This window comes from Trichoderma ghanense, assembly GCF_004382785.1.
Source record: "Trichoderma ghanense strain CCMA-1212 chromosome Unknown scaffold_4, whole genome shotgun sequence".
Lineage (NCBI taxonomy): Eukaryota > Fungi > Ascomycota > Sordariomycetes > Hypocreales > Hypocreaceae > Trichoderma > Trichoderma ghanense.
This window is the reverse complement of record NW_027395667.1, coordinates 1929132-1955443: the sequence shown is the minus strand read 5'-3', so window position 1 is coordinate 1955443 and position 26312 is coordinate 1929132. Positions and strand designations below refer to the sequence as shown.

General features: G+C 53.5%; 9 protein-coding genes across 9 annotated transcripts; 7 read left to right on the top strand and 2 right to left on the bottom strand.

Moving 5' to 3' along the window:
* Window positions 1–1906: 1906 nt before the first annotated feature.
* On the top strand, window positions 1907–2152 carry CCMA1212_004820 (uncharacterized protein; the record flags this gene model as incomplete). Its single annotated transcript, XM_073702109.1, has 1 exon — window positions 1907–2152. One exon carries the CDS (start codon window positions 1907–1909, stop codon window positions 2150–2152), a length of 246 nt encoding a protein of 81 aa, XP_073559512.1.
* A 1250-nt stretch (window positions 2153–3402) lies between these two features.
* On the top strand, window positions 3403–5457 carry CCMA1212_004819 (2-methylcitrate dehydratase; the record flags this gene model as incomplete). The annotated part of the gene is made up of 3 exons (XM_073702108.1): window positions 3403–3678; window positions 3954–4731; window positions 4841–5457. 3 exons carry the CDS (start codon window positions 3403–3405, stop codon window positions 5455–5457), a joined length of 1671 nt encoding a protein of 556 aa, XP_073559844.1.
* Window positions 5458–6431: 974 nt separating this feature from the next.
* CCMA1212_004818 ([PSI+] inducibility protein 3) lies at window positions 6432–7313 on the top strand (the record flags this gene model as incomplete). The annotated part of the gene is made up of 2 exons (XM_073702107.1): window positions 6432–6485; window positions 6576–7313. 2 exons carry the CDS (start codon window positions 6432–6434, stop codon window positions 7311–7313), a joined length of 792 nt encoding a protein of 263 aa, XP_073559845.1.
* Window positions 7314–7946: 633 nt separating this feature from the next.
* On the top strand, window positions 7947–8975 carry CCMA1212_004817 (Protein CMS1; the record flags this gene model as incomplete). The annotated part of the gene is made up of 5 exons (XM_073702106.1): window positions 7947–8175; window positions 8232–8427; window positions 8502–8547; window positions 8616–8721; window positions 8794–8975. 5 exons carry the CDS (start codon window positions 7947–7949, stop codon window positions 8973–8975), a joined length of 759 nt encoding a protein of 252 aa, XP_073559850.1.
* Window positions 8976–9528: 553 nt separating this feature from the next.
* On the top strand, window positions 9529–11742 carry CCMA1212_004816 (uncharacterized protein; the record flags this gene model as incomplete). Its single annotated transcript, XM_073702105.1, has 3 exons — window positions 9529–9532; window positions 9677–9765; window positions 9841–11742. 3 exons carry the CDS (start codon window positions 9529–9531, stop codon window positions 11740–11742), a joined length of 1995 nt encoding a protein of 664 aa, XP_073559851.1.
* A 271-nt stretch (window positions 11743–12013) lies between these two features.
* CCMA1212_004815 (uncharacterized protein) lies at window positions 12014–14012 on the bottom strand (the record flags this gene model as incomplete). Its single annotated transcript, XM_073702104.1, has 7 exons — window positions 12014–12250; window positions 12329–12500; window positions 12571–12782; window positions 12878–13300; window positions 13366–13652; window positions 13715–13772; window positions 13851–14012. 7 exons carry the CDS (start codon window positions 14010–14012, stop codon window positions 12014–12016), a joined length of 1551 nt encoding a protein of 516 aa, XP_073559852.1.
* Window positions 14013–16347: 2335 nt separating this feature from the next.
* CCMA1212_004814 (uncharacterized protein) lies at window positions 16348–17471 on the top strand (the record flags this gene model as incomplete). Its single annotated transcript, XM_073702103.1, has 2 exons — window positions 16348–17198; window positions 17279–17471. The coding sequence occupies 2 exons, from the start codon at window positions 16348–16350 to the stop codon at window positions 17469–17471; spliced, it is 1044 nt and encodes a 347-aa protein (XP_073559853.1).
* Window positions 17472–18670: 1199 nt separating this feature from the next.
* On the bottom strand, window positions 18671–19698 carry CCMA1212_004813 (Rho-related protein rac1C; the record flags this gene model as incomplete). Its single annotated transcript, XM_073702102.1, has 6 exons — window positions 18671–18734; window positions 18848–19095; window positions 19168–19348; window positions 19429–19487; window positions 19557–19589; window positions 19669–19698. 6 exons carry the CDS (start codon window positions 19696–19698, stop codon window positions 18671–18673), a joined length of 615 nt encoding a protein of 204 aa, XP_073559846.1.
* Window positions 19699–22952: 3254 nt separating this feature from the next.
* CCMA1212_004812 (uncharacterized protein) lies at window positions 22953–23171 on the top strand (the record flags this gene model as incomplete). Its single annotated transcript, XM_073702101.1, has 1 exon — window positions 22953–23171. The coding sequence occupies one exon, from the start codon at window positions 22953–22955 to the stop codon at window positions 23169–23171; it is 219 nt and encodes a 72-aa protein (XP_073559847.1).
* Between the last annotated feature and the right edge of the window lie 3141 nt (window positions 23172–26312).

Genomic DNA, 26312 nt, shown 5'->3' with positions numbered 1-26312 from the left:
CCAGCTTGCGTCATTCGAGGAGAGATTTACCTGGGCATCTGCGAGTTAGTCGCCAGCCACAATTACCAGCTCCCCCCTGACTGCTCTCCATTGTGTCTTCCCGCCCCCTGTTTGGCTAGTTCCCGGGCCGCCCCATGGTTCGCTTCAAGATGTCATCTCCCATGCTCGTACATTGGCTGTAAGGAAGAGCTTGCATAAAATGCCTGTTAAAACCTACCAGGTAGTAGCGACAGATAGAATAGAGGCAGTCCGGGGAAATTCCATAGTCCTGAGGGAAGGCCAATGAATGACCACTACGGAAGTGACTTGGCTAGACATGCCCACGGTTGCCTCCAGCTTGTGCCAACTTTGACACTACATTCCACTACGGGCGTGTGCACTAGCTTCATCAAAAGCAAACAGAAGGATGCATATACGACACTACGCCAGCCTCTCCCTACCTAACAACTAGATGACAGCTCATCATCATCATCATGCAACCGAGACTGTCTAGTCTTGCCTCCACAGGCATGGAGCAGTGCTGCTTCGTACGGATACTGGAGGGTCTTTATTCTGAGATACGTTGTCTTCCACAGTGACTACAGTGGATACCCTTTGCCATCACGCTTCTGGCGAACCACCAACCTAGTGTGAGACCTGCTTTTGCCTTTGAGATTTCTGTCAAGCTCAACAAGCTTGATCAACTATTACAGAGTACAGAGTACAATAACCACAACAAGACTCAGTAAAGACGGTTGTCTCTGTTCCGCAGGAAGCAGAGCTGTGTCTCGCCCACACATCCAACTCAGAAGCTCCCGCGAGCTTCTCAGACGGCGTTCCAGCTAATTTGCACCCCAATGCCTGGATCTTGCATCCTGGCCTACCGTCCCATACCCATGAGCAGATAGTGATGACAGAGGCCTACACTTGAGCCAGCAGACGAGATGTGTCGTCCAAGCTGGCCAAAGACATGAAATATTCGTAGACGTCCTGCCACTTGTATGTATGAGGTTGCTGGTCCAGCGTAATCAGGCCAAGATAATGACAGGCTCAGGACCATTGACTATTGGTCTCGATCAGTCTAGGTCGGCGACCATTCATGCACACGCCCCATCTCTAGAGACTTGATACAAGTCGGCTTTGGCATGCTTGTGCAAGTAGCAACATGCAGAAGCCATGATGGACATGCCTGCCCCCTGTAGCCCCATCTCTGGCATGTGATGGACTCACGCCTGGTAGACTCACATCTGATAGTCTACCACGTAATAGTTCGGCCATTCCCGGTTTGACGTCCATCCAATTGCATCCATGTTGGGAGATTTAGCTTGAGCCATGGCAAGGGTATGGGGTTGAGGAGAAAATGACTGGTACGAGAGCTTCGCTCCAACCATCTACGAAAGAAGAAGCAAGATCTCGGTACACTCCATCCTCGCCTCAAGCTGTTCTTCTTGTTCACATGAGCGATTCCAAGGAACATAACAAAAAGGGGGGGAAGGGGAGGGGAGCGATTTATAGCGCTGTTCCCGGGCAGGATGTCACAGACACACACAGGCGACCTATCGTTTTTCCAGGATTGGCCTCGTTCGAGTATGTGCAGCAGGCAAATTTCCAAGAGACAGTAGCATATTGCTACAACGACACTCGTCGTAGAGATGCTAAGCGGAGATGAGAAAGCTTCCCCCGGAGTAGGGAGTTGGGTTGATTCCTGCAATGGAGGATGTCTTAAGGCTTTCCCAGTCTGCCGTGCTGAGCTACATCTCTCCAGACCGTGTATAAGAGTCCAGACCAAGGTCATCGATGCTTGGTTCCCCTTTGCTCTGTGATCTTCAATCACAATTTTCGGTGCTGCAGTTCCGAACTGTGCGAGGTCCTCAGCCTTTGCCGAAATTCCATCATCCTAACCATACCTCCCAATAATAACGCCGTCATGTGCTTATATACGATCGCGTCGGTCGTCTACGAAAACTGCCTCCCTGACCCTCCGCACTTGATCAAGTGCGTAGTGTTCCAGAGGTGCATAAGCCAGAATCAGCCGGACCCCGTCTGTCAAAGCCCAAAGCTCAATCTTTCGCCGTCAATCATGCCGAAGCTACGCAAAGCGGGCCAGTGCAGCGTTTGTCCGACGTACATGGTCCCTATTCAGTCGTCGCCATTGTCGTCCACGTCAAGCTGATTCGTTCCAAGGGTGCGAAGTGAGAAGACGCAACCCGTCTTGGCAAGACGTCGTATGAGCACGTTACTGACCGATCATGCTAGTGCACGAGACAGAACGCTGTATATGCCGCTACATGTCGACTGTGAGAGCGGGGCGAAGGACGATGATATAAGGACTCGTGTGATAACTGCCGGGGAGGCAATTTTCTTCTGCAGTATGGGTACAGGGCGTGAGGCTGATTTTCTAAAGAGGGATACCATTCGGGCTTGATCTTGTTGACTTCTTGATTGTTTTAGTTGAGAATAATTTGAAATTGTACCTACGTTTATTCATTGAAGCCTGAGAGTTTGCATCCTGCGTCGGGTGTCAATGTTAGTCGCCAGAGCTACCCGGCATCACTCGATCGACTACACGCGCAGAAATCATTCCACGACCGCGATCAGCACGCGTTGAAGCACCTAAATTGACCAAACACGTCTAGAGAGATGAATGAAACTGGGAAGTGTGCACAAAGATTCAAGGACTGAGGTGTAGGGCTGCGCTTGATGCTCGACTCTTCGACACGAGGTGCGTGTCCTGGTGAAGCTCGCGGGTTGCATCACAGCTCAATAGGACGAATCAGCAACTCTCAAGACATCCTGGAGACCACGGAACAACGAGCGAACAGGTTACAGGTCGCAATCAACACAAGTAGTACACAATCACCGAGTATTACCTGTAATACAGCACCACTTATTCCGACCACCAGCCTCCGGAAGGCAGCAGGGTCACAGCACCTCCGAATCCGGTACGACGTGATCAGCCGAGCTACTTCATGCTCCGTCTCCCGGAGTCTTGGCTGACCATGACCGAGGTGCAGATTGCCGCCGACGCTCCGGATCCGGGGCTCCCACAAAAAGAGCGCCCCAAACGAGAGGGGAACAAACCCCAAGATTTTCGGGACGCGATTCATCTGCTGGGGATCAACAGCTGCTAGATCGGCCTGGTTTAGCCGAGGATGGCGCGGGCGGCATTCGACGGCTGAGCCAGAGGGAACAGATTTCAAAAGATGGCGGAGTCCGGACAGGGGGGGTTGCGAGAGCTCGGCTTTGGAAAGTCGTCCCAAACGCCTTCACAAAGCGGCTGGGCGGACCGAGTAGCTGGAGGCTTATTTCTCTCTTCCTTCCCCTTCTCCCAATCGTTTTTTTAAAAGCCCAGAGTGTCTTCTCCACCAAGTCACCAGAAAAGCATCCTCTCCTCTCTCCCTTCTCCCCCTTTTGGGCTTCACAATGTCCGCCATCTCCCGCAGCCTCAGGTCAGCGTCGAAGCTGCGAGTCCAACCGCGAGCTGCAAGTGGTCTCTGCTCGGCCTCCGTCGGCGCCGGTCGCTTTGCCTCGTCCGGCTTTGCTGTGGCCTCAGCCCCCGCCTCGCGCAGCAACTTTTCGACCTCCTTCTCCAAGCTTTCTGGGGCGCCCGCCATGGCTTCGTCTTCGCGCGAGTACGATCCTGAGATCAAGGACATTGCCGACTATGTCGCCAACAAGACAATTGACTCTGAGCTAGCTGTAAGTCCTCGGTGGTTTCCCCCCTAGATGTTGCCGGGGGTTGTTGGGATGCCCCTCATTTTCGAACGAGGCGAAAGGCTTCGACCCCGCCATCAATTGGATTCTATCGCGCGATAGGGTGAAGCAGAAGAATGGAAGAGGAAGAGAAGGGCAAGACGAAGAAGAAGAAGCAAAGAAGCGAGAAATAAGGGGACTTCGGGGTTGAAGAGGTGGAACAGACCGCTAGGCAGAGGAAATATCAATGCTCAGCTTCTAACAACCCATCCTCTCAACAGTTCGACACGGCTCGATGGATCCTCCTCGACACCCTCGGCTGCGGCCTTGAGGGCCTACGCTTCAAGGAGTGCGCAAAGCTGCTGGGCCCGATCGTCCCCGGCACCGTCGTGCCCAACGGCACCAAGGTCCCCGGCACTCCCTTTGTGCTGGACCCGGTCAACGGCGCCTTCAACATCGGAGCCATGATCCGCTGGCTCGACTTCAACGACTGCTGGCTGGCCGCCGAATGGGGCCACCCCTCGGACAACCTGGGAGCCATCCTGGCTGTTGCCGACTGGGTTAACCGCACCAATAAGGCTGGCGGCAACCTGGCCGGCGGCAAGATCTTCACGATCCGAGACGTGCTCGAGGCCATGATCAAGGCCCACGAGATCCAGGGCTGCCTGGCTCTGCTCAACTCGTTCAACAAGGTCGGCCTGGACCACGTTGTGCTGGTCAAGGTCGCCTCCACCGCCGTCGTGTCCAAAATGCTTGGCCTCAACGAGAAGCAGATTGCCGACGCCGTGACCCAGGCCTGGGTTGACGGCCAGAGCCTGCGTACCTACCGCCACAGCCCCAACACCATGTCCCGCAAGTCGTGGGCTGCCGGTGATGCTTGCCAGCGCGCCGTTAACCTGGCGCTCAAGGTGATGAAGGGCGAGCAGGGCATCCCCACGGTTCTGTCTGCGCCCACCTGGGGCTTCTACGACGTGCTGTTCAAGGGCAAGAAGTTTGAGTTCCAGCGCCCCTACGGCAGCTACGTCATGGAGAATGTTCTCTTCAAGGTGTCCTACCCTGGTGAGTTTCCCTCCTCAACACCTCTGGCCCGCCCTTTTCCCTTTCCCTGAAAGCTCTACGGATGCGGGCTCCCCCATACAGATCAGACTCACTGACAAGCATCTTCTAGCCGAGTTCCACTCCCAGACCGCCGTCGAGGCCTCGGAAAAGATTCACCACCAGCTCAAGGCCATGGGCAAGTCCGCCGCCGACATCAAGGCCGTCACCTGCCGAACCCACGAGGCCTGCATCCGCATCATCGACAAGCAGTTCAAGCCCATGGACAACTTCGCCGACCGCGACCACTGCATCCAGTACATGTCCGCCGTCATGCTCGTCTTCGGCCGCCTCGAGGCCACCGACTACGTTGACGGCTCCGAGGCTGCCACCTCCGAGCTCGTCGAGTCTCTGCGCAAGAAGATCAAGTGCGTCGAGGATCCTCAGTTCACCAAGGACTACCACGACCCTGCCCTGCGAACCATTTCCAACGCCTTGACCGTCGAGCTCAACGACGGCACCGTCCTCCCCGAGGTGGTCGTTGAGGCTCCTCTGGGCCACCGTCTCCGTCGCGAGGAGGCCAAGCCCGTCATCCTGGCCAAGTACAAGCGCCACCTCGGCCCTCACTTCCCCGAGGCCACTGTCAGGGAGCTTGTTGAGCTCAGCCAGGACAGCAAGAAGCTGGAGGCCATGACTGTCGATGAGTATGTCGACAAGTATGCCGTCAAGGAGAGCAAGTTTGTCGTTTAGACGGGGCGTTGCACAAAGACTAAATGGAAGAGACGGAGCCTCTCATGTACCTAGCTTATGAACATGTGATTTTTTGATGACCGAAAAGGCCTAAAAGATGCTATAGTAATGATAAAAAAGAGATAAAAGACATGACCATGACTGAAGCGGTGTCCCATCCAATGCTCCGTATGTACGTGATGGGGCGAGATAATTCACTTTTCGAACTTTGAAGATGAATCCGAGTGAAGTACAATTGTGTGATATGCAGAGGACGAAATCCGGCCACCTGTATCGACTGATACTTGGGCTGCCTCCCACCAGGTGGCGAGTCCGGAATTCATCCTACATTCGTCTCTTACTGCCTCGTCTACAACATGACAACCCTTCGACGCATCTCTTCTCGAATCCCTTTGAGTTTCGATCCTTTCTCAGCATCATTGTCATTCAGATATTCCCCTCAAGCCTCTCTCTGTATTCTGTCGTCATTCCTGGTGCTGTGCCTCGCCCTCTCGGCCACTCTCCAGACCCCGAAGTGCCAAATCCGGAGCCTCCCCAGCCAACTGAAATCCGCTCCGGGTAATGATTCGTTGGCTAGCAGCAGCACAGCCCACTGTAAAACCCCTTCTCGGTTTCACTGCCTGGAGTGGAGGGCTGCCATACAGTAGTAATAGTGCCAGTGGACCTGTAACAGCTGTCTCTGATCCCGCCTGCTCAGCCTTCTAGCATTCGTAGCATCACTCCACTCCCTGCAACCTGCATCCTGCAACCTGCATCTACCGCTCTCTTGCCGTGAACCAGCGATCGAGACAATACAATTCTTTCTTTGACAGTCCTCATTCCTTCGTTTCCTTCAGTGCAAGTCCTTGGACAATCAGAGGCTCTCGTCTCGTTCGCCTTTTGAACGTCGGAACACGTTCAAGCGACTGTTGCGCTGCCAGCTTTATTCCGCGCATCCATTCAGATTTGCAGCAGAAAAGCCCATCACCAACACCATGGACCGCCAGACGATCATGGAGACTAACCGGTCTCTTCGAACCATTAAGAATGTGAGCGGGCCCGCCTCGGTGGAGTCTGAAAATGCCTTGCCGTTGATATGCTCTCAAATGTCCAAGCCGAACCGCTGACCATGAGAACAGGAGCTGGAGAGCCTCCTCGAGAAAGGCGTCATCGACGAAGCTGCCTTCGACACGATCCACGCCGCTCTTCCTGCCGAAACCCCCCTTCGCGGAGCTGCTCCCGGCAGCGCGGCTCGCTCTGCCACTCAGACTCCCGCTCAACCGGCCGCGGCTGCGACGCCTCCTGTCCAGGCCTTCCAGAATCTCAACGTCAACAGCGCCTCTCCTGCACCGCCTTCGTACGAGGACACTCCTGCCCCCATCCTCCCCACGCGCACGCCGGCTGGAAGGCCCGTCCTGGCCCATGCCCGGGCCTTGTACCGCTACGAGGCCAGCGATGGTCGCGACCTGAGCCTGGAAAAGGACGACAAGGTCGACGTGTACGAATACATGAACCAGGACTGGTGGATGGGCCGCAACCACCGTACCGGGTTGGAAGGCATCTTCCCCCAGAACTACGTCTTCGTCGAGCAGCAGCAGAAGGCTCCCACTCCCGCTCCCGCCCCTGTGGCGTATCCACAGCAGCCGACGTACGGCTATCCCGCCCAGTCCCAGGGCCCCCCGGCCCAGCAGAACCCGTACAATGCCAGTGTTCCTCCCATGGCGATAGCAGAGGGTGGCCAGCCAGGTCAGCCGGGCGGCGCGGGCAACGGCAAGGTTGGCGAGTATGGAAAGAAGTTTGGCAAGAAGCTTGGTAACGCCGCCATCTTCGGTGCGGGTGCCTCGATTGGTAGCAACATCGTCAACAGCATCTTCTAAGCGGCGATACGCAGCCCTTGTCTCTTCTGGTTGATTTTGGGCCATGAGCCCTTGCCCTTTCATCGATTATCTTCCTCATCACATCTGGCACATTTGCGGTTTGGCGTTTTTGGAATGGGAGTTGAGGCTATCGAGATGGACTTGTGATTTCATTGAAGGTTCATGACACCACCGGGAGATAATATGAACATGCTTCTATCTACTTAGATGCTTTGCTCTTCGACGGCTGTAACTGAGAATTCAAAAGACGAGTTATGAACTTTTAAATTGACCGACTTCTCAACTCGACTCGACTCTTGTGGTGCACCATTTATATTCCAAGATTGTTTTCGCCTGATCGAATTCTGCAAGAATGAGCAAATCTCGTTATAAGTATGCAAGTAGTAGGTATTTAGATGCTGAAATGACCTGTCGACATTTCGGTGAGAGACAGTGTCGCACTGTGGTTCAATGAGCGCACATCTCCCGAAATGGTCCGTATTTGCCCGCCACAAAACACTGTGCTATGCTTCCCGCAAAATTCTCACCTTGGCCAAGTTCCACCATCGTCTTCAAGAGAAAACAATCATTTGGCAGCAATCACGACCAAGAGCATCCCTACAACTCAATCGCGAGAGAAAAAGGACCAGGAAAATGTCGAATTCAAAGAAACGAGCCGCCGAAGATGCGGCACCGGCCAAAAAGGCCAAGAAGAGAAAGGCAAAGCACGCCGTCGACGACGAGAGCCTCGATACCGAGCTCGGCCTCAACACTCTCTTCTCCAAAATGGACGGCCAGCTGCTGGCCGACTATCACGCACAGAAACTGGCGAGGTTTGGTACGGACCTGAGCCCTGTAGAGCTCTCAGATCTGGCCTTGTCAGGTGTGTACATACTTCAACTCGCCTCAGCTACTGGAGTGTTCGAATGCTGATGTCAGACATCCTTGATGTTGCAGCATCTTCCATAACAGACACCACGTCTTGGCAGGAAACCAGGTCGTTAGAAAAGCTGCCTGATTTCCTTGAGAAGTTTTCAGATCACCCAGAGAGCTTGTCGCGGGCGCAGAAGAAGAACGGCATGCCTCATACCATCATTGTTGCCGGCGCTGGTTTAAGAGCTGCAGATCTGACCAGGTACGAGATTATGCCTTTGTTGAACCTCTTCTGATGCACGAGAAATATCGCTGACACGGCATCTACAACTATAGAGCTGTACGGAAATTCTCAGGAAAAGACAATCTGGTCGCCAAGCTGGTGAGTTGCAAGCCGGCTCTGTCCCCCCTCCTACGGCTCTCGTACTCATAGAATTTGTTCGTCTCTAGTTTGCGAAGCACATGAAAGTCGAAGAGCAAGTCGCCCTACTGCAGAACAAGAAGATTGGCATCGGTGTCGGCACTCCAGCCCGTCTGATGGAGCTCATTGACAACGGTAAGCTGCTGCATTGACTCCATCTATCATCTTCATTCCCATGGCCACCCAATTCTGACAAACGAATGGCAGGTTCATTGAAGCTGGACAAGCTGCAGCGCCTGGTCGTCGATGCCTCCCACATTGACCAGAAGAAGAGAGGCGTCATGGACATGAAGGACACCATGATGCCGCTTGCACGATTTCTTGCGAGGAAAGAATTCAAGGATCGATATGCCGACGAGAAGAAGTCTCTGGCGTTGCTCTTTTATTAACGGGAGAGGCTGTAATGGAACTTGGCGGCTCGCACAGCTTAGCCAATATCCATTTCGCATCGCCGTCTTTCCTCCTGCTTCCTCCATTCCCCCTTTCTCTTTTCTCAGTTTCTGTCTCACAGTTGCCATAGAGTCTTGCCTTCTCCTCATTTAATCAATAGACGCAGATGCTGTTTCTGTTTGTGAACCTTCAGTGACCATCAGCGCCTTCGTTCCTGCTCCTCATCTACGTGCTTTCCGCCAACCTCCTTCTCTTTGCGTCTTCCAGACCAATTCTTTCCTTCCACTTTCTCTCTCACTAAGCGACCCTCTGTTTTCTTTCTCCTATTTATTCTTCTCCTCTCTCTTCTTCTTCTTCTTCCTTTCTTTCTTTTCTTCCTCCTCCTTCGTCTTCCCACCATTCCGCACCGAACATCACCAACGCGCTCTATTTTGGAACTCATTCTTCACGCTCTTTTTTGGATCCCCTTTTTGGTGACTATCGTTAATTGCGACAATCCATATTTCCCTGCGCTCAAAGCTCTCGCTTGCTTCGCTCGCTCGCAAGCCCAACATGCGTCCTCGTTCGGTTGCTCTCTTGGCGGCTTGCATCCCTCTCTGCCTTTGCGCTGCCAATGACCCTGCACCTCGTGAGTGTCACTTCGCGAGATTCTCCGTTTCCTCCTCTTCTCTTGTTCATGGTACTGATTAGAGCCACGCAGGATGCGCTATCGACTGTGCTTCAAACATCAGAAACGACAATGGAGCACTCGACCTCAAGATCATTTGCGGAGACAAGCTCATGACAAACGTCAGTCACTCTCGCATCCCATTGAGCTGTGCGGCGTTTGACTGACACTTGGTGCTTCCACAGTCTCTGTTCCAGTGTCTCATCACTTCATGCGCCCATGATGCTTACAGTCCGGCAGTTGCCCATGTCATCCTGGCATGCTCCGACCTGGGCATCGCCATTGGGCCACTGTATCCCGTCGAGGTTCAGCACGCCAACCTGGTGAAGGCTCAGGATCTGCTCACTCAGTCGATGCCCGCTGCATACAGCACACCGAGCGATCCATCACCACAAGGCTCTGGCCAGTTGACCTTGTCCTTTGACATTTCGGTTGATTTGAAGTGCAACTCCGGGTCTGACGGTCTTGTTACCGTGTCTCTGCCTCTGCCCGCCCCGCCTTCGTCGACTGCCTCTCCTCCTCCGCCGTCTTCGGCCCCCAACCCAGACCCTAGCGAGGGTGAGGGTGATGGCCAAGGCGACAATGGCGATGGCGGAGACGAGGGCGATGGTGAGCACAACAATGACGGAAATGGCGATGGCAATGACGATAACGGCAACGGCAACGGCAACGGCAACGGCAACGGCGATGATGGTGATGGCGGCGCTTCATCTCCTCCTCCCAAGCCGACGCAAGCATCAGCTGATCTGAGTGCCACCTCTTCAAGCTCGCCAGACTCTGCATCACCAAGCGCTCAGGGTCCTGGCGATGATCAGGCACCCTCACTGTCAACTGATGGCGGGGATGACGGCGACCCTGCAGCGACATCTACACCCTCGGCTTCCTCTGGCGGCGGCGATCCTGCGTCTCCAGCCTCATCACCATCTCCGGCTTCTCCATCCTCCGCAGTGTCCTCGGCTTCCTCAGCCGCTCCAGCTTCTCCTGCTTCCACGTCTCCGTGCCCGACAGCTTCTCCAGAAACTGGGGGCTTGGACCCTCAGGATCCCAACCAGTCTAATCCTTCTAGTGACTCCGCCGGTGAAGGCGAGGAGCCTCAAGCCCCAGCGACCTCTTCAGCACCTCCTCCCGCGCCTGCTTCTTCAACACCGGCAGCTCCATCCAGCAGTTGTTCGACAGCAGATGGCACGAACGTGTCTGTCGGTCCGGTCACAGGTCCCCAGGTGTCCGAACCCGCAGAAGCCACAAGTGCGGCTCAGCCATCTCCTTCTGCTCAGCCTTCTTCACCAGCCCCTGCACCAGTCCCGTCTTCAGCAAATGACTCAACGGATCCGTCAAGCGGCGGAGCTCCGGAATACTCTTTGGGTTCTGACTTTGAGACGAGCCTGCCCGAGCCGAGCGCAACTCCGCTTCCAAAGGAGAACCAGAGCTCAGGAGCACAGGCGCCGTCGTACGGGCAAAGCGGCTTGACGCTACGATCACTCACCAGTCTACCCGATGATGCAGCCGGAGAAACAGCAGAGGGCCACCCTCCCAGCAAGACACTCGAGCCCTCAGAAGTCACTCTTTGGCCAACTGCCAAGGTCAATCGGACCTCGTGCACGACAAGCGCAGCGGGACAGCATGGTTCTCCGACTTCATCGTGCAGGTCCGATGGCAAGGAAACGGTGACCACAGCGCACACACCAAGGGCCAATCTCATATTCCCCTCCGATCTCCTGAGGGATGCTTCACCGGTCGCCGACGCTCAACAGCACGAGCCCATGAGCTCTGTCACTGTCAAGATCATTCGTCCCGGGGAGACAGTTACCGAGACTTTGCTGATGACGCTCTTGGACACGGCAGCTTCGGCTACAGCAGCGCCCACGACGACGCTCAGCAACGAGTCCGTGGTTGACTCTGCGAGCAGCAACTCTGTGACCCATAGCGGATTCGCGACGCCGAAAGCCATGTCGAACAGCAATCCCGCCCAGTCTAGCGAAGCGGCAAAGGAGTCATCGGCGCCTCAAGTGGCGCTGGTCAACGGTGTTCCGAGAGCAACACCTCGCCTGTTCACCATTGCGCTTCTCATTATCCTTGTCGGTGGGATGCTGTTGAATTGATTTATCTATACGGAGGAGTCGTTCAATGTTAGTGGGCAATTACTTGTAGGGGCCACCATTTTATGTTGTTTATTACTGCATGTGTATTGAGGCAGTGTGGTCGTTATCCTGTGTGTTGGTTCATCATTTAGAGTCCCATGCACGGCAGATAGACATGCACCGAGTCAGTCATGGCAGAAATACATTGTCTTTTATGCTTGTTTGCTCGAGTAACTCTCTTCTCGCCACACGACAAAGATGAAATCAAGGCTCGGTGTTTGCAATCGAGACATCAGAACATGTAACGAAAGGTTATGGCTCGGTCTCCCATGGCTGACAGCTCCTGTGGCGTGAATCTGGCCAGCTCTCCGTCGGCCAGCCTCTGGCCTCGCCTCTTGTTGGCGGTGTAGTAGCTGAATATCAAGACGAGGCTGGCGACGATGCCCATGCAGATGAAGCCCAGCTCCAAGCCGTGGCCGAGGATGTATCGGGGGTTGTCAGCCTGACGGTAAAAGTTGGATGCCATAGCCTGGTTGAGCAAGACTGTCAGCCGTGAGGTCCAATGCCAAGAGCAGCGGGATCAATGAAAGTCCAAGCGCCAACTTACGCCTCCAAGGTTTCCAACGCCAATCTGAAGGGCCATTCCGGCGCTGCGCTTGTAGCTCCCTGACAGGTTGTTGCATAGCCATGTGATGACGCCGGGGAAAGCTGGGTAAATGGCACAAGCGGCGACGAAGATGCCTCCGTAAACGACCTTCGGATTGGAAGAAGCAATGCACCTGGGTCAAACCGTTAGCTGGCCATCCGCGATCGTTCTTCTGTACATTGTATGTTAGACTGGACACCTACATGGAGAAGCCGACGATCATCATCAGTAGGAAGCCAATGATGAAGGGGCTTCGCCTCCCAACTTTATCAGAGAAGTAGGCGCTAATAACGGCGAGAATAGCGGCAACAACGTATATGGGCACAGTCATTAGCTGGGCAGTGCTCGATGTGTAGTTGAGAGATTTGATGATGGTCGGTAGAAACAGGGAGATGCCGTAGAGAGGGCAGACAACCTATCGGTTTCCCCATTGCGTGTGAGCATCACAAATAACAAGGATGATTCCACTTTCATGGGGGGGCAGAATTGAGGGAGATACTCGAGACTTACACTCCAATATACGAAGAGATTGACCCAGACTTGCCAGTCGGTGAAGGCTTGACGAACGTATTTCCATTCAAACTCTTCCGCCTGCGCAACCTGGGTTTGCTCAGTCTCCCCGTCGGCCGAGGTCTGGACTTGGCCCTGGTATTTCAGCCGATGGACAACAAACGCACGCTCCTCCTCGGTGAGGAACTTGGCCGTCTCGGGGAAGTCGTGAAGCCAGAAGAAGGCAAGGACCGCAACGAGGACGGTTGCGATTCCCTCGAGGATGAAGATCCAGCGCCAGCCCGCAAGGCCACCGATTCCGTCCATCTTGCTGATGCCGAAGGCGAGGAGGCCACTAAAGGCCCCAGCAACGGAGGCGGCGGAGAAGAAGAGGGCTTGCCGAAGCTGGATTTCGTGACGGCAGTACCACATCGTGAGATAGTACTATGCGTGTGGCGTTAGTCGACGTCTCCTGACATGTCCATCAGATAGCTGAGGGCTAGGCTCACGGCTACACCAGGGAACAAGCCGGCTTCAGTTACTCCCAGGAACAAGCGGGCCACAAGCAGGCCGCGGAAGCTCTGGACGATGCCCATGAGCGTCATGACAACGCCCCAACAGACCATGATCAACGGTAGCCAGCGGCTGGGACGTAGCTTTTTGAGAAGCAAATTGCTAGGAACCTCGAATGCCGCATAAGTGAAGAAGAAGACGGTGAGGCACCAATTGTACTGTTCCGGTGTCATGTGCAGGTCTTCTTGAAGCCCCTCAATCTTGGCATTGCCGATATTTCCCCCTTGTTGCTGTCAGTTGGACGGCCCTTGTGCAGACATTGGATGTTGTAGATTGCCAACTTACGGTCCAGGAAGGAGAGGAGGTAGAGAGCCGCCAGCATTGGAATCAATCGAATATCCATCTATACCAGCCTCCTGTTAGTGATGATGATATCGTCAAGTGGTTCGTCTGCTACTGCTTGGTCAAGGAGATTTCGTACCTTGCGCAAGACTTTCTGCTCATCAATGTCGACAAACGATCCAATGGCAGGATCAGACCCCATGCCTGCTCCTGTCTTCCCAAGAGTATGTGTTGCTGCCACATCCTGAATCTTCTCAACCTCTGGCTTTTCTGAGTCAGAGGCAGGCCGTGTTGCATCCATTGTGCCGTTATAGGGCAAAGTGTAGAAACCGATGATAATAAACTGCTACAGATTCTTGACGGGGACTTGACGAGGAAGGTCAGAGAGTTGGAGAAGAAGAGCAGATGGGAGAGACGAGTGAAGGGTGGCCAACAGCAGGGTTACATCCGAGGGAACAAGTGTCTTGTGTCTCAGATGAGGGGGGAGAACAGGCGATAAAATAGCCCAAGTACTACATGTACGTGAGCAGCCCGCCAAACCAAAGGGGCCCATGGCCAGGAACTGACTCGTTCCGATCTCCTGGATATGGCCTCTGTGTCGTACTATGTAATGCTGCCAAACAGTATTGCATAGCACCAGGGGCCAGTAGCGGAACAACTAGGTAGATAGCAACTGGGAGGGGAGGTCTGATGATAGTCCGGGGTGGCCCACGATGGTGCATGCGTTCATCATTCTACTCCACCATGCGGGTTAGCACAGCATGAATGGGACACACAGCCCTGGCAGTTGGAATCGGTATCTGGGATGCACTCACAGCAACCGGGACTTGATGGCGTCAAGCTTGCTGGTCTCTTCTCTGGCGCCATGAGAGCCCCGACAAAATGGTAGAATGGGGAATGGCATTGCCAGAGACCGAGTGTCGATCAACTCCCAGAGTCTGGACCAGTGTCTGTGTCATCGTCAGAAGTGGAACGACTGACCGAGTGTCCGGCTGGCTGATTCGGAACATGTATCAAGCGATACATACATGTAGTATCAACCGTGTTGGAGAGGGCCCGACGGGATCACGACACAAATCCATGACAGAACCTACTAGTGCTTCTGTGTGGATTGGGAAGACAGAAGCAGCTCCCTACCTTGTGATGATGCCTCGTCCAACTTGTCTCCGAAAATGGCCTTTGACTTTGGCTACTAATCTGTTCCCCACACTCACTCGAACGGTTTACCTCCGATCCATGGATCCCTTCCTCACCAGACTCGAGATTCTAGGCCGCCTCTAAAGTGCCAGAATCCACCGCCTCGCCAACTCGAGGCTCACAATTGGCTTTTGCCGCCCCTGTCGTTTGCGGGGTAAGAGCCTAAACCTTTACGTGGGGTAAGAGCGATCATGGCTTCCTGTAGGTAGTGATGCGATACTTGCCCGGTCAAGCAAGTCAAGGTGCTCCGTAGCTGCTCAACCTGCAGTGCCCTGCTCGGGAAGGCAACAGTTGAAATCGCAACCCGCTTGCCGCCGTACTCCCAAGGAAAGAGACAAGGGCAGAGGGCGCTTGTTCCGTTTCCCCGCACGGTTGAGTGGCAGGAACGAACAGAGCTGAGGGTTTGAGCATCATGGGGTATGACGCCGAGAGCTCGGCATTTCGCCAATGAGTGACGAGGAGTTCATCTCTGCTGAGGGGTTCTCCATCAGTGCGCGTGTTCTCCCCGAGCTGAGTTGCTTTTGCCTCGACAGACTTGCACATACTACGTCGCTTGGCAAGCTCGCTGCGACTGAGGTGAGAGAAAGGGAAGGAGGGTGACGGCATCGCAACTATTTGGTGCACTCTCGTTTTGGGTGGCCAAAGTATTGCTTCGATTACCTACCCGGACACGAAGGTACACGAGCTGCAGCCGAGGTACCTACTAGGTATGTGGTCGTCGCTCATTGTGAGCGATTCGTCGCAAAAAGCCGACCAAAGAGCCCGCTATGAATTGCCGTGACATTCTCGCAGATAAAGAAGCGGGTGGCGTTGACGCGGCGTAGAATCCGGAGAAGAACCCGCAGCGAGTTAGCGGCCAATTACAGGCGCTCGCAGCGGTTCAAGGTGCCTAAGCTCACCAAGCGTTAGCGCATGAGAAGGCCGAGAGCTCCCCGCCCGGGCCCCCAATTCATGCTCCTTCAGTTGTTCAGGTGCCTCACGGATTGAAGCTGCTGGCAATGTTTCATGATGGCTCTCTGTGCTCGCATCTCCAATAGAGGGCGAAAACTATCTTCCTGTAGCGATGACTTTCCCTTCAATCTGATCTATCTGCTCTACATGACAAATGTAGCCTCTGGATCGCGGTGTGAACTGTGACGGCCAGCACTAATAATCACAGGTCTGCCTCTGCTGTATTTCGCACCATTTCGAGCCGGTCGCAGCGCCCCACTAGGAGAAAAAAGATGGCCGATCAAAAAGGGAAAGAAATGACAATCTAGCCGCGATAAGAGCGATTAGATTTTTTTTTTTTTTTTTTTTTTTTCTTCTCTTATCACGATTGGATTGCGCAGAGCTGGAAGCAAGCGAAACAATTCGCAGTTCTTTTATGCTACCTTAACCCTCTATCTATTGCATCAATTCTTCCTGGATCCACTTCAACCTATAATTATTATTGCACAATGAAGTCCAAACGTGCCGCTGCCGCGTCGGCCGAGGACGTCAGACCGGTCGACGGGCCTCAAGACCAATCCAGCAAGAAGCGCAAGCGCAGCGACGACGATGCCGATCACAGCCAGGACGCGACAGCCGGCAAGGGCGAAAAGAGGGTAAAGAAGTTCAAGGAGGAGCGCAAGGAGAAGAAGAAGGAGAAGAAGGAGAAGGAGGAGCGGGACAAGGAGGAGCGCAAGGCCAAGATGCCCAAGAAGGACAAGAGCAAATACAATAACAAGTCCCGGAAGGAGAAGAAGGAAGAGCTCAAGAACCTCCAGAACCTGCCCGAGGGCATGGACGTCGACGATGACGAGGGAAGCGCAAAGGCTGCCGAGGCTGTGACCAAGCCGGATGCCGAGGTTGAGCCCAAGACCAACGGAAAGTCAGAGGACAAGACATCCAAGAAGCAGGACAAGGAGGACAAGAAGAAGGGCAAGAAGGGCAAGAAGGACAAGAAGGACAAGAAGAAGGAGAAGAAGTCGCAAGAAAACAAAGACGAGTCCTCCCAGGAAAACATCCCACAAGGCGAGGATGCCATCGACCTCGACGCGACCTCGGCGCAAAAGGCCGGCCGAAACATCGTCTTTGTCGGCAACCTCCCCTACAGCGCCACCGCAACCTCCATCACGGCGCATTTCGCCTCTCTCAAGCCCGTTGCCGTGCGGTGCCTGACCAAGAAGGAAGATCCCAAGGCCTGCAGGGGCATCGCCTTTGTCGAGTTTGCAACGGCAACGCACCAGCGGACGTGTCTGGATAAGTTCCACCATACCATGTTTGACGACGGCATCTCTCCCCCGAGAAAGATCAACATTGAACTCACGTAAGTCCAGAAGCTCCCTTCTTAAGCTACGCCTATTCGAAGAAAGAAATTGTGATATTGACAAAAACTTTCTTCTGCAGTGCTGGAGGAGGCGGCAAGGGCCAGGGTCGCAAGGACAAGATCATGGAGAAGAACAAGAAGCTCGACGAGAACCGAGCCAAGCGCATCGAAAAGGAGAAGACGGCCAAGGAGGAGAACCAGTCCGGCAACGTCTCGGCCAGGATGGACATTCACCCCAGCCGCCTTGCCCGTCTGCCCGGCCTGGGACATTGATTGATAGAGTCCTTGTCGGCTTGACGAGGATGAAGTCGGCTTGTTTGTCTTGTCCTTGTTGATCTAGCCAACCTGAAGCTGTTCGTCGACGCATTCTCCGGCGCTTGCTCTATTTGTTTGGTTTTCTCGCCCCGGTCTTTTTGATCTATTTATTTCATGCATATTTGTCAAGTACTTTACTTTAATACCTTCATCATTGGCCATCTTCGTATATAGAGACGGCATTCGGCGTCTAGAACGAAGGAATTGCCCCGCTGCGAAAGTCCACGCCCCTAAAGCCGGATGCCAAACATTAGATAGGGCTTGGGTTAGCAGGAGGAGAGAAAATAGAAAGAGTAACGTGGAGGGGAGAAGAAAGATATCCCCAATATGATCGGATGGAACTTGGTTCTTTCATCTGAATTGTGCCCGTTATTGAAGCCAAGGTAGATACGACATGAGAAAGGTACGCTACCCTTTGAGTGTTGGTTTTCTTTATATCAGCACCCTCCTGGATGCATGCGTCGTCTATACTAGCTAGCATCAAAGCGAGGCAGGCCACAAAAGATTGCAAGTAGGAGTTAAAAAAGAAGGCAAGTGAAAATCCCCCCAAAAGAAAAGAAAAAAAAATTTTTTGCCTGAGATCTGTGTAGATGTCAAACCTCGAAAACAAGGGGTCAAAAACGAAGATTTTCAGCAAAGTCGACAACGACGGGTGCAACGCAAGGATCAATGAAATTCGTTATAATTTGCCGGACGCCATGGAACGGTAAAGCAACCTCTTCGTCTTCCAGCTTCCTAGGACCACCGAGATGGCGTCGGCGCCGTGCCGTCCTGCTCAACAAATGTCATTTTCCGGATTGCTGCGTCCCTATCAACAAGTACCAGGAAAATGGGGGGAATCTCAAGACACAGGACAGCCATAATCATTAGAAAAAAAGAAAGAAAATCTCCTTTTTCAGAGCCCCGACCCTCTTTCGCCTTTCATCTTGTCCTCCGCTCTCCATTAATGCCAGGTCGGTCTAGTAGTTCATCGAAATGCGTCCCGGGGGGGAGTTTCTGTAATGTACACCGTTCTAAGGTGACCCAAAAAAATAATCGTTCGGCGCCGATGGCTCGAGATTGTGTAAATCGCCCGTAAAGAAGAAAAAATCTAGCAGAGGCCGTCGCTGCCCAAAATGCTACAGATGGGAAAACGATATGGCACGGCTAGACGTTCTTTACAGGATCGAGCACTTGGACTTTTTGGTCTTGGACGCCTGAGGGGTGGGGTTGAGAACCGCACTGATCAAAGAAAGAAATGTTAGCTATGTAAAGGGGGGCCGGAGACACAGGCAGAGGGAGTAAATCGAGGTTGTGGGCTGCAGCAGTGTCTGGGGCTGTAGGCATTTGCTTACCGAATAGCCTCGTCAAAGACACTCTTGAGGTTACGCTGCGTCAGGGCGGAACACTCAATGTACTTGTAAATGATCTTGTTCGTCTTGTTGACCTCCTTGACGTAGTTGAGCACGTTCTCGTACTTGACCGGCTCCATGTGTTGCTTGGTCAGGGCGGCTCGGGTGGCCGGGTCGTCGCGAAGATCGATCTTGGTACCGACGAGGATGATGGGAGTTCCAGACGAGTGGTGGGTGATCTCTGGGAGCCACTGGGTATCGTCAGATGCACGGCTCTTGTCGCCCAACGGGGAAACAGAACGGGGAGGGAGTGCATATCATACCTTTGCGGCAACGTTATCGTAAGAAGGCGGGCTCACGACGGAGAAACAGATGAGGAACACATCGGTCTGGGGATAGGACAAGGGCCGGAGTCTATCATAATCCTCCTGGCCTGCAGTGTCCCAAAGACCCAGACTGATCGGCTTGCCATCGACAATGACGCTAGCAGAGTAGTTGTCAAACCTGTGATGGGAGAACCCAAAGTCAACAACAAACGTTCGCGGGCCCAGGTTAATTCTGTCACATCGGAGGGCGGAACTAACACGGTCGGGATGTACTCTCCGGGGAAAGCATTGGTCGTGTACGAGATGAGAAGACAGGTCTATGCGAAAGCCATACGTTAGTCGACCAAAGCTTAGCAGAAGCGATAGAAGAAATGGTTGCGACATACCTTGCCGACGGCACCGTCACCGGTCACGACACACTAAAGGAGACAGGAGGCGTCAGTAAGTGGTTTGGAAAAAAAAATCATAGAGAAGAGAGGAGCAGATGAATGTGATTACCTTCAACGATTGCACTCCAGCTTGCGCCATTTCGTCCCAAGTTTTTCGGCTCTGGCTTGATGACGGTCTATTGCTTCTAATCGTTCAGTTTCGGCCTCGACGATGTGATATGATGCTGATGGTGCGGTGGAGGGGTTGGTTAGGATCGAGACGACGAGTCGGTGGAGGGCGGATTGGGCGAGGGGCTGGGCTTTGCGCAGTGTATGTAGAGAATAGGATCAAGGACTTTGGATCGGCGAAAGGGGGCACAGGCTGAAAGACAAAGAATTGGGCTGATGAAAGGAAGATGCAAGACTGGGCTGGAAATGGGAATCGGGAATCGGAGATGGGATGATGGCGGCGTCTCGGTCTGGAGGAGAGGGTTTCAAGGCTGCATCAAACGTCAGAAGCAGGTTGACACAGCGCGAACGGGGCTCAGCCGCAGGAGGTTGAAGCTGCAGAGACACGGGCAAAGGTCGAAGGCGATATCAGCACCTTAGCAGCAACCAAGCAGAGGCAGCGGAAAGGCACAGAAAAGCACACACTGCTGCTAACTTGATCCCGACCTAGTCCGCTACTGCGAGCTGCTGGGAGAGGCCAGGAGAGGCTAGGAGGGAGATGGGAATGAACGGGAAAGCCGCCGGGGGGACTGGTTCAACACGTCCTCGCACCCTGTTTGATTTTGGTATCTCACCTAGCGCCACTGGAGCTAGTGGAGACGGAATCGAGGGGGAGGCGCCGAGCGATAGGCTCTGGACGTACGAACGCGTTTCGTCTGCAAGGGAATTCGAGGGGGGGGACAAGGACAAATCAGATGGCCGCACCAGCAGCCAATGCGAGGGAGCTCGCGAGGCGCTGTGAAACCTGACGAGAGGCGGATGGCGGGACAAGGCGGGTCGAACGAATCAGAGGGGGGACGGGCAGGAAGAAAAGGAACAAGAGAAGCAGAAAAAGAAACAAAGCCTCCTTATTTTGCAAGCAACGGCTCCAAGCCATCGCTCGTGAGAGTCGTGTGGGTGGGTGTGTGGCGCGTGAGAGTGTGGTGTGATTCTCAAAAGGAGAGAAAGGGAACAAGGCAATGAATTTGGGTCGTCAGAAGAGGAGATTGGCTTACCGTTTGGCTCAGGCTGGCGGATCTGGTTTGATTTAACAGATCGAACAAGCTGCCCGTAGAGGCTGAAGGAAGACGAGATGCCCTTTCTGATGAGAAACGATGCTGCTTACCTCGAACCAAGTTGGCGACGAAAGAACGAAGTTGCATGCGTGTGTGGCTGTTGGTGGGGGGGAAGAAGGCGAAGAGGAGGAGAGAAAAGAAGACCGGCACCCCATTAATGGGGGCCCCCCAGGCACGGTACGTACCCTGCTCACGGCCAGGAAAAGGTCGAGTCAAGGCCCAAGGCCAAAACACAAGTCGCCTGACCCGAAAGGCACTGATTGCACGGCAAGGGCCCGCAAGTCGAGATTGCCAAGGCGGCGGGACATGGCGATGACGAGGATTCAGCTGGAGCTGTGCATTTTCCTTGCAGAAGAATGGCTCTAGAAGGAATGCAGCTTTGTTCCCTATTGCCATTTGTTCTTGTAGATGCTGCTACGGAGTGCATTCTGTCTACCTTGGTTGTTAATATGGGTAGTGCCGCTCGAGGAGGACCATCCCCGTCTATTTTGCACTCGGTACTAGCCCAACTCAACCAAGCTCTGAATTAGTTTCCAGTAGTAGCTATAACTGCCTAATGAGATGGACGATAAGGTAAGAAGAAGCTGTTTTGCTTACATGTGCAAGAGCGTGATGTGTGATGAAAGAGTGCTCGTCATCATGGGACGGAGAAGTCCGTTGCGTCTCCTGTGGTTGACATCCACCAAAATGCCCTCCATCAGGTACCCCTATCATCAAGCGACATTCTGGAAATGAGGTCTGACGGTGGAAAGAGGAGTCGCCAGCCACATTGACACGATGTGTCCGTGATGGTAGGAGCATTCCTTTCTCGCAGCATTCGGAGCTCTCCAGGCTAGGTTGCCTTCTGTAACAGCTCTGTTGCTGTTTTGAAACGCTCGTCCGCATCCCAGCCCAGATCTTTGACGAACCGTTTGCATTACGCCAGCAGGGGTGTGATCTTGTTGATTTTGCTGCAGCTCTGGGTGTTCGCATCGCGCGTATCATTTTGTGGACGCCATTTTCATCAATTCGTAAAGAGGAGATTCTGTTCTTTCAAAGGACAGGGTAGCCGTGCACGAGGCAACGTACTCTTCCTTTACGATTTGTCCTTCAGAATGAGAGCAAGAACTGGGCTCGAGTTGAACTATGGCTGCCTTTCAAAGGCACACCTCTGCCGTTCCTCCCAGGTGCTCCGAGAAGCTGGATCAGTCGCGCAGGGAGATGGAGACATCAGATCCTGTTTGGCATATCGAAACGCTGCAACAGAATCTCGAGGGATGTATCGGTGAACGCCCAAGGCTGCATTCCAGAATTGAAGGCCGAACATTGCAAGGCTGAGCACAGCACGACTGGACAATAGGACGGCGATGCAGATCCTAAGGCACATTGTCCAAGAGACCCTCGGTACCTACCTAGCAGATGCCTCAGGGCTGCATATGTGTAGGATAATTTTTTCCAAGTTGTTGGTCCTTCACCATCCAACAGCAGGGTAGTACGGACCATCTTTAGCAGTACCTCTACAAGCTTCTTTCTGGTCTCCAGGAGTCGATGTTTGCAACTGATGACCAATGTAGGTAGGTATTAATGCTATTATCAATCCGTACGCATCTGGGACTTCCATTCCCACGGTATGTCATGTCATTGACAGTTACTGACGAATGTTGGCTTAGCTTCAGGTGATCACCAGCCGTCGTACACGCACTTGCGCCAACCCCTCGAAGGGATACGCGATCCAAGAGCCTCTTCGCCAGACGAGGACAAGACGAAAGAAGTTCAATATGAGGTTCGTTCGGCGATGTGTCGCACAAACTGCCCAAGGGCTGTGGTATAGGCATGTCGTTACTATCCGGCGTCCCAGGGGTAGAGTGGCGATGGGGTGCCAAGTTGATGCTGCGCGAGGATCCTGCGATTTCTGGTGATCAACATTAACGTTAAAAGATTCAAACGACAAATATCACCAGACTATCCACAGCATGTGGCCTTCTCCGAAGCTGAACACCATGTGGACTCGCTTGCTGGCTGCCTTGAGCCTGTGCACCGTCCCAGACCAAGCTCAAGGATAAGTTGCACGACATCCTGTTGGAATCATCCTCAGCGTTAGCAAGAGTCCCAGACCTGGATCGACAATTCCATTCACACCAGCTTGGGCAAGATGAACCGTTTCGGCCTCTTTATCCCCATCCCAGGCTCCAAGGGGAAGCACAAGGATGTCGCCGGATTTCGGCACCTGGCTCTGCGTACACAAAAGACCGAGACGGTGGCTTTCATCCGCGGTGAGGCGTCGATCGTTGTTGAAGAGCTTGGAATTGCTGGAAGAGAATCCTCGCGTTGGCGGCGCGACGTCGACGGCACTGTTGTAGAATGCCGGTAAAGTGGTTGAACTTCCAATGTCGGTGTCGAGACATGCCCAAGCAAGGCCTCACGGTGCTGCTACTGCGTTAGGGTCCGGGAAGCGCTGCTTTCAAGGCTCTCGAGAGCATGAGAAGACGCCCATCCGAGCATGACTGCTTTGTACGGGACGAAGTGAAGATGGCGGCCCCTTATATCTATCCTGTCCCTGTGCTGTCTTTGCAAGACACAGTTCCCAGGGCGGCTGAATAAACCGCATGCTGTCGAGCTTGCCGACCGAATGTCCTACAGGGGATAGATAGTAGATGCTCGACATTTTAGACAGTCTCTACAACTGTTGCCTCCAGTCGTCAAACCTGAACACGTTGGACAGCGCACCACGTCTGTTTTCCGGAGATTGCCTTCAAGATCGCGTTGACATATCTCGACCGGCAACACTTATCGAGTCAACGGGGGTAGAAAAGCCAACTTTTGGCGATGATCACGAGTTGTAACATACAACGCGGAAACGAGTCATTGATAAAGCAAAAGGGCAGCCTTGATGTAGAGCAGCACAACCTCTGTACGCACGGGATGCTTTGCTTCGAGATGGGGTGGCTGCTATATTGCATATTATCCCCCTATTTAGTGATCCGCAGCTGGGGAACGTGATAAGAATGCCGAGATGCCCCATACGCCGTGACACCTCAACTAGAAGAGTTAGATCTGACGAGGGTGATGGCGGTTCGCACCATCGCAAACGCTGATGCAAGACCAAGCACAACGACTGGAGGCAAGCCCCCGGGCGGGACCCTATCACTATGTTCTACAGCTGCTATAGATGGGAAAAGGTTCAATATGGGCATCGTAGATTTGATTGTGAGGGAGCGAAGTGATTTGCTGCTAACTACACTACAGGGAGCTTTTCCTTTGCTCCTCTTTCTCTAGGAAGTCATACACTTGACCCTACCCTACATGTATTCCCCTGACTCCATTAGTTGGACGATGAACATTCCCGCGAGAATTACTTCATGAAAAATTCTGCTCATACTGCAAGTCCAAGGGCTCCCATAAAGGCGGCGCCTCAGAAGAGCAGGCTCATGGCTACTACTACTACTGCAATGCCTCTGATTGAAAGTCATCTGTCCGAACCGCTGCTACAGCCGCTTAGTCGCGAGGGAGGGAAAGGGGATCGGAGAGGCAGGACACCCTCTCGGAGGCAGCTGTACAGATTAAATGCCTAGGCTCCATGCCCGCCATATGAGACCGATCTACCGTAATACTTTGTAACGTCGTGTTTAATCGGTGACGACAGTTATCAACTGAGATATGCGCCTGCACCACTGCGTCGGTCGCAGGATCGCAGGCTTTGGGCAGATCTCGTCCCTCTATGACCTCTTCCATAACCGAGTTATACCGAGAGGCATGTGGCAGTTGTTGTGGACATTCAAATACAACCATCAATGCCTGTATGTCCATACACAGAAGCAGTCTCTGCGAAAAGGGGTTCGGCAATCGGTTGCAGCTTATCAACCGCCATATCACGGCTTTTGGTCTGCAGGAGTATGATCATATGGCTAATATGGTTCGGCTACCGCATGAAAGGCGTGGACTGACTTGTTTGGAAGACTTTGAGAGACATGGGACGTCCGACACTTTTCGGACGTTGCATGGCACTCTGAATTTGGAAGCTTCGGTCACGACCTTAGCATCTGCCTCGAGTACCTAGTGCCAGCCCGGCCCATTGCCTTGAGACATGTTTGCCTGTCTTGATGACATGGGTGGCCGAAATATTTCGGACTTTCAAATTCTCATTGACCGCAATCTTGATCTGATGCTCGCTGAAGTGAAGACATGGACACTGGTGGTTCGGCGAGGCTTCAACTTGGGCATCGTGACCACCATCGCATTGTTACGGAGAACTTCAAGACAGAATGTCGCAAAACTTGCTTTGGTCACAAGATGATGTGCTGTCCAACTAGACTCACGCCGCCCGAAGATTCTCGGACATCTGAAATGCAATACAAAAGTCCACACCGTCTCCACGCGGCATGTCTGGCCTCTGGCTCGGTGTTTCAGAGATACGCCGCCCGCAAATCTTTGGACACCTCTCAGATCCCCGAGAGAGAGAGAGAGAGCGATGTGTCTCGACGAGTGTGACTTGTCGTCGAGATATGGGGCCGAAACGCTTCGGGATTTCGGGAAGCGCAGGTCTATTGGCCGATGGACTGACTGACGCCTTCTCGGAACAAGTGAGACATGTGGCCAAGGGATCCCGGACCAGCGTGCCCAGAGCCGGCCCTACGAGATGATACAAGCAGTATCCGATGCCAGAAGGGCTCTGAGCCTTTGAGCCAACTGAGACTCGCGTCCAGAACATCCAGACCTCACCCAATCCTGTTCTATAGACCTAAAGCAATCCTACTACTAGCCCAAGTGACTGATCGATGCCTTGCCTAGAGTTGCCCAATAGTAGTTGAGATGGGATGAGACATGCGTCCGAAAGATTTCGGGATTCGCCGCCAAAAGGGAGGCATCACGATCATTGCGGGACAGGCTTTGCTGGCAAACCGGATTGTACAGTAGACATACCCGCACATGTGTCTTGACCGGTCTCGAGCCGGACCGCAATCTCAGCCGACCAAGATCCCGGGCCCCCCCTCGATACCCGAAATGGTTGCAGCCAGCGCCCCAAGTACCAGGTTTTCGTCGGTGATCATCTCAAAGGGCGGGTGGTGTGTCTGTTTCTACGCCTGTCTGTCTGTCCTCTGACTCCCTACTCATCTCGTATTCTAAGTCACAACCTCCAGGTGTCTTTCACCACGGGACGTGAGCAAACAAGTGGTAGCCGCGCGCTCTGTATGGAAGTGGAGAGGCCTTTCCCCCCTCCTCTTCCTCCCCCATGTCGTTGCTTGTTGTGAGGATCGATGAGATGGCCACACCCTCAAGCTATTACGAATCGCAAGCCTGAGAGCTGTCTCGCGGATGGGTTGCGGCAGATCTCGATGGAGGGTGACAGTCTTGGTTCTCACGATCGGGGGACTGTTATTGGTGTGCTCGTACATGTGGTAGATCCCATGATACGGAATGCGCAGACTCGATACATGTTGCCTACCTACTGTACGTGTGTGAGAGCAGAGACTCGAACAGGACAAACCTGCAGCATGATGCAGACAAAGGGGGG